The sequence below is a fragment of the Diplotaxodon limnothrissa genome, linkage group LG15 (genome assembly GCF_057381915.1).
Source record: "Diplotaxodon limnothrissa isolate DT_005_m linkage group LG15, D_limnothrissa_male_GT1.1, whole genome shotgun sequence".
Taxonomy (NCBI): domain Eukaryota; kingdom Metazoa; phylum Chordata; class Actinopteri; order Cichliformes; family Cichlidae; genus Diplotaxodon; species Diplotaxodon limnothrissa.
The window spans coordinates 11,299,130-11,304,736 of NC_140610.1; the positions used below are offsets into that span (position 1 = coordinate 11,299,130).

A 5,607-nucleotide genomic window follows, 5' to 3' on the forward strand; every position below is an offset into this window, starting at 1 on the left:
CGCTGAAGACTTTTACTTGTGGCTGCAGTTTTACCACATGGCCTTATTAATTTTGCTCAAGTAAATGACCTTGAAGACTACCTCATACTTCCTCCTTATCACATCCCATTCAACATTAATGACTGTGTTACACCCACACACGGTCTATAATGTGCTCTGAACTCTGTTGTCTACGTTCAACGAGACACATTAACAAGCTGTTTGCCATAAAAAATTCATGTTTGAATCAGAGGAACATGGTACCGTACCTGGTGTGTGCTACCCCTCCGTGCACTGTGGGCTGCCTGCTAGCCGTGTCAGAAGCCGTGCACATCTTTTGAAGTCTGAGGAAAGAAAATAGGATGGACAGATAGTGAGTGGTTTAGTGTGTTGACATTGAACGGACAAGATCTTTACTCAGGGTGTCAAGAGGGCCAGTGTAATGGCAGCTTACATGCAGGTATCGTGCAGTCTCTCGTGTGGTGGTAGAGTTTATACACCGACTTCCTGCACTTGGGGCTGAAGGAGAGCGGACCTGAAACAAGAACAGAGAGGAGGCTTTAAGAACGTTGCCGCAGCAACCTTCAATAACATCTGTTTTGTAGTCATTGTCTGAAGCTGTAATTCACTTTTGTGTGCTATAGCTGACTTCCCTGGCCTGTTTTTGTAGGAATCTTTTTAGCAAACACTTTAAAAGACATTGATTTTGCAGTAATGTCTTACCTGTTAAGTATTTTATGAACTTCTCCTTCTTTCTTAGATCTCTGGGAAATATGACTGTTTAAAGAGAGGAGATAAGGAAAGGGTGTCAAGTTTTAGTCTGTATCATATAGACAGAAGAAAATGGATGGATGGCATATTTTTATCAGGAGGCCTTAAAATATCAGCTCTGGAGTTATCCATCACAACACATAGAACAAGGATGTTTTTATCAAGCAAAATATAGTAAGAGAGCTTTAAAGGGCCAGTTGGCCCAAATGACCCTCAAATAACCGTCAGTACTATCAGTAAGTATAGTGGTTTTATAACCAAATAGTTTTGGTTATATTGCATGCACTTGGTAGCCTTAACGAGAAAATAGAGAGGAAATTGTTCTTCTCTATGAAACTTCCATATCGCAGTATGCTACATCCCTGACTGTACATCCAACTTAAGATTCCTTCCTGGAAGAAAACTCACCGACAGCCTGATTCCCTCTGAATGCTTTGAGGTCCCGAAAATCCTTCTGCTCCATCGGAGAGCTCGTCTCCCGTGAAATTGCCGGCGCTTCTGTTTTGGCACTGTGGCGTCCCCGACTCCCCTCCACCTGCTTCACGATCTCCACCATCCGCCTCAAGTCCTGCTGCTCGTCCATGCCGGCCGATGCGTCCCCTGTTGGGACCGTGGAGGGCGCGCTCTCGCCGCAGTGGTCGGTGAGCGTGCACATCAGTAACACCAGTCCTATAATGAAATGCCTGCGTAGTTCGCTCATAGCTCCCGGGGAGTGAGGGGGAAACAGTGAGGTCGTATTTTCTTTTCTGGGCACCTGCAGGAGAGATTGAGTATGAATGTTAAAAGCCTTTCATTTCCTAATTTCACAAGTCCCAGAATCCCATTAGGCTACACCCCGCCAAGAGCGACTGTAAATGCTGGTTAAAATCCTCCCAACGCCGCAAAACAATAACACAAGAGTTTCTCAATGGGCCACAAAGCGAAAATCACAGTACTGCACGCACCTAATAGTCCACCAAGTTCGGATCATAATTGATTGACCGAAGCTTGATGGACTGTTAAGTAATCTTACCCATGCGCTATTTAACTTTATCTTCAAATACGCTTTCCAAAATATTATGCAAAACTGCTTACCACGTGCTTGTTTTCAAACAGTTACTCTGTTTTTATGTTTTTAATAACTTGAGTGTCTTCATTGTCTAAATGTGGCTGTAGTCTTGTAGCTTAAAAAGTTTTATTTATGTTGATCCAGGCTTCTGTTACCGAGAAGTTACACGACACAGTTAAGTCACCCTCAGACAAAAGGCAACAATGCATCAGTAAGAGAGGAACTAAGAATAAAAACATAACAGTAAAGAAATCTAGATTCTAAAAGTAACAATTTAAAGCTATTTTTACCTTTATAAAGTCTTCAGACACTGATGACTTTCTGCGCACACAGCAGTAAGAAATGCAAACTGTGCGCAACTTCGGAGTTTGTCCGCCCCAAAATATGTCCTCTTAAAAGCTGCTTTTATTAATGCAAAAACAAAGCTCGTGAAGTCAGGGATCTTCACCGAGCCCCTGTGGTCATCCTTTGAAGACCGGCAGACTGCAGGGAGAGAGCGCACAGAAAAGCTCAAGTGGTCCGGTGCTCCCAGATCCCGTGCGCGTCCTGGCTGAAGTAGCAGATTAGTCGCCAAGAAGTGAGGCTCACTTTTTATTCTGTCTCGCCGACGTGGTGACCTGTCCGCTGTAGGTTACTCCGCAATGTCTGTGAGTGTGCATGGGTTGAGTGACCATCACTTGAATGCTGTGTCAAGTTTTCTGCGCCCCCCTCCTTTGCCTTACTCCATTTATATGTACGATACGCGGTTACAGGAAGCCTTTTTCCTACTAATAGGCTACTTCCACTGAAATTTCCACTCAGCCCAGAATACAGCGCAGATACCGACATCTTAGTGGAAATGCTCCCATATCCTTCTTCTGAGGCTCATAACCTCATTAGAGCCATTGCGCGTTTTACATCCATCATGGAAATTGAAACGCAATTATGCTATGGACAGTTTAAAGATCATTTTGAAAATTAATTACAAACGGGTTTTAATACTTATTGCCCTATAGTTTCTGGTCAGAACAATTCGGTAAATAGGATTACCGAGGTTTGCAGGTTTCTCCTCTTTGGGGATTAGTCTGTACTACCCTGCCGTAGTTTGAACAGCTTTTTTTTTTAAAGGGGGGGGGGGGGGGGGGGGGAGAGAAAAGTATGGGTATGGGCGTGCAAGTGGCTCCCATTCGCCCCCTCCCAGTCCCCCCGTTTCCCCCACAATATTGTCAAGACACGATAGGGGTGAAGCGTTATGTTTCATACCCCTGAGAATAAAACACTATAAATAAATGTGTGTGTGTGTGTGTGTGTGTGTGTGTGTGTGTGTGTAATCAAAAACCTAACTTTTCATCTTGGAGTCTTCAGAAAAATACTCTCAGATTTTCCACATAATCTTCTGTCTTTCACAGTTCAATTGTTGCAGGGTATTTATAGTGACCACTCGGTGCTCTCACTGCATGGCTGGGTGAAGCTGTGATCGTGCGTAAAGTGAAACCTTGGTGCTGAAAGGACAGTGCGCGCTGTCACCGAGCTCCGAAACTCCTCCGCCAGCAGGCAGTCCTTTGCTCGTTAGCGGTAATGCCTTCCTGTTTAACGGCAGAAAGATTTCCTTTGAACGAACTATATACTGATTTATAGTAAAATTATGACAAAAGTGGACACTGATTTCCCTTTCATTATGAGGTATCCCATTGTATCTGCAAACGAAAGAGGATGGATGTGCTTCAAAGGCAGTGACAAATCCAATGACGCTGCACAGCTGTTTGGCTTGGGAAAAACAACTCTGTGTGTCTTTATATTCGAAGGAGGATGTGATCACCGATTCTGCTGCTCTAAAGCCAAACTGATTGATCCGTTTAGGAAAGAAGTAAGTTCGATAATCAAAAGAAATGGGGGGGGAAAGGTGTTTAATTTATGACACGACCATCCACTCTAATGAAGTGCGCTTGAGAGAGAAACCTCTGCACATCTGGAGCAGTGTCCAGCTTTTGATCTCACGAAAACTAAACTGTTTTGCCACATTAAGCAATAAATTTGGGGAACAATATCAAGTGAGCCCAACAGTGATAATAACATTTAATGAAATGCAAAATAAACTAAAACTATTTTTGCCCATATAAGACTATATGTGTATATATATATATATATATATATATATATATATATATATATATATATATATATATATATATATATATATATATATATATATATATATATATATGTGTGTGTGTGTGTGTGTGTGTGTGTGTGTGTGTGTGTGTGTGTGTGTGTGCAAATGTCACTCATATAACAATCATCAGAGCAAATATTAGAATGCATTAAAAAAATAAGTATTTTGTGAGTGAAATGTGAAGAAACGCTTCAGCAGGGGGCATCATTCTGCACAAATAAAATCAGTGTTAAGTTGCTCACATTTGTACTCTTGTTCAGAACAACAAACCCTCAGCCAGCTCCTTGGCTGGGTTTGACACTTGAAGTCTTTCCACGCAAATGGAAAACAAAGTACCACCACGGAGCGCAACATGCTCAAAACCACAAAACCCATGTCTGCTGAGCAGATTATCGCCATCAGTCAAATTACATCAAGCTCACTGTACCGCAAAGACTAGGTGAAAATAAATCCAATATGAAAAATGTTAAAGCTTTTGGTCTTGGTTGGGATATAAATGTCTCTTCAGTTTGGACTGAAAGTAAATAAAAGAAACTGAAACAACTGAGTTTAAATGACTGGTAAGTACAAAGGAAGGTTGATGTTTTATAACAGATCAGTATTCCTGTTAATGGTCTGGCAAGAAGATAAGCACACACAGAAGAAAAGCATAACTGTTTGGCACTTTGATGCTCATTTTAGTCCGTTATTTTTAATTCTTTGGACTGCTGCTAGAAATGTTTTGAAATCATTTCTGCTTAAAGTTCCTGTCAGCGTGTCTTGTGTCACAATTCCGGCGACAGCAGAAATCACAACTTTCTTTGTTTGAATGGCTGTTTAGATAGACGCATAACCTCATTTAACCCACTTTCTATTCTCAGTTGTATGACCTTTCTAACCTCTGGTACGGTCACATGTGAAACTTTGTTGTCCGGTGTGTGTGTGTAAGTCGTTGAGTCAAGTTCATGTGATTTCAAGTAAATGGCATGCCGTAAGCCTCATGTGCAGTGTGGCGGTCGTTGGTTTCAACATACTGATTATTAGGTTTGTTCTCCTTTTCCTTCTAAACTCTTTGTGACACTTCTCTTCTGGAAGGCGATCTGATTAATTAATCAGGGGAGGATATGGTTGTCTTCTCGCAAATGTGCCTCATTCTTCCTGATGTCTGATCCAAGTTGAAAATGTAACTTTCTCAAGGTGTTACTCGAGGGCATTGTCTCAGCCTTGTGAGAGAGAGAGATCTCCTCTGATTCTGACCACCACCACAAAAGAACCCCCTGCCATCATGATGGATGTTGAAAATCTTTTTATTTATGAAGGTCAGATGAACTGAAGCCGGTTACTTGAACTGAATCCTGAGCTAGAAACAACATATTTTTGAATGGTGTGAAAATAGAAAATGTGTAATTCCATTTTGGTGAGATTCACTTCCATTTTTTGGTGTCTCATAAAAAATTGACTACGATTAACATTTGCAGTTAAAGGCCCAGCTTAGAAACTGGTTCTCTTCCTTCTCTTCCATCCATGTGTTTTTGGTTAGAGAAAATCCTCCTAATAGATAAAATAGATCCTTCATGAGCCCGAATACTACAGATTCTTGTTCTCTTTATTTCATCATCCTTATCTCTCCCCCTCCACCTTTGTCTTTCAACAGATTGTTGGAATTTACTTTGCTTTA

At 41.5% G+C, this 5,607-nt stretch overlaps 1 protein-coding gene across 1 annotated transcript; it reads right to left on the reverse strand.

The window, feature by feature from the left end:
* Positions 1 to 258: 258 nt before the first annotated feature.
* On the reverse strand, positions 259 to 1,450 carry alkal2a (ALK and LTK ligand 2a). Its single transcript, XM_085373601.1, has 4 exons — positions 1,159 to 1,450; positions 703 to 756; positions 434 to 514; positions 259 to 323 (listed from the first exon to the last, which is right to left on the reverse strand). The coding sequence occupies exons 1-4, from the start codon at positions 1,448 to 1,450 to the stop codon at positions 259 to 261; spliced, it is 492 nt and encodes a 163-aa protein (XP_085229727.1).
* Positions 1,451 to 5,607: the final 4,157 nt, after the last annotated feature.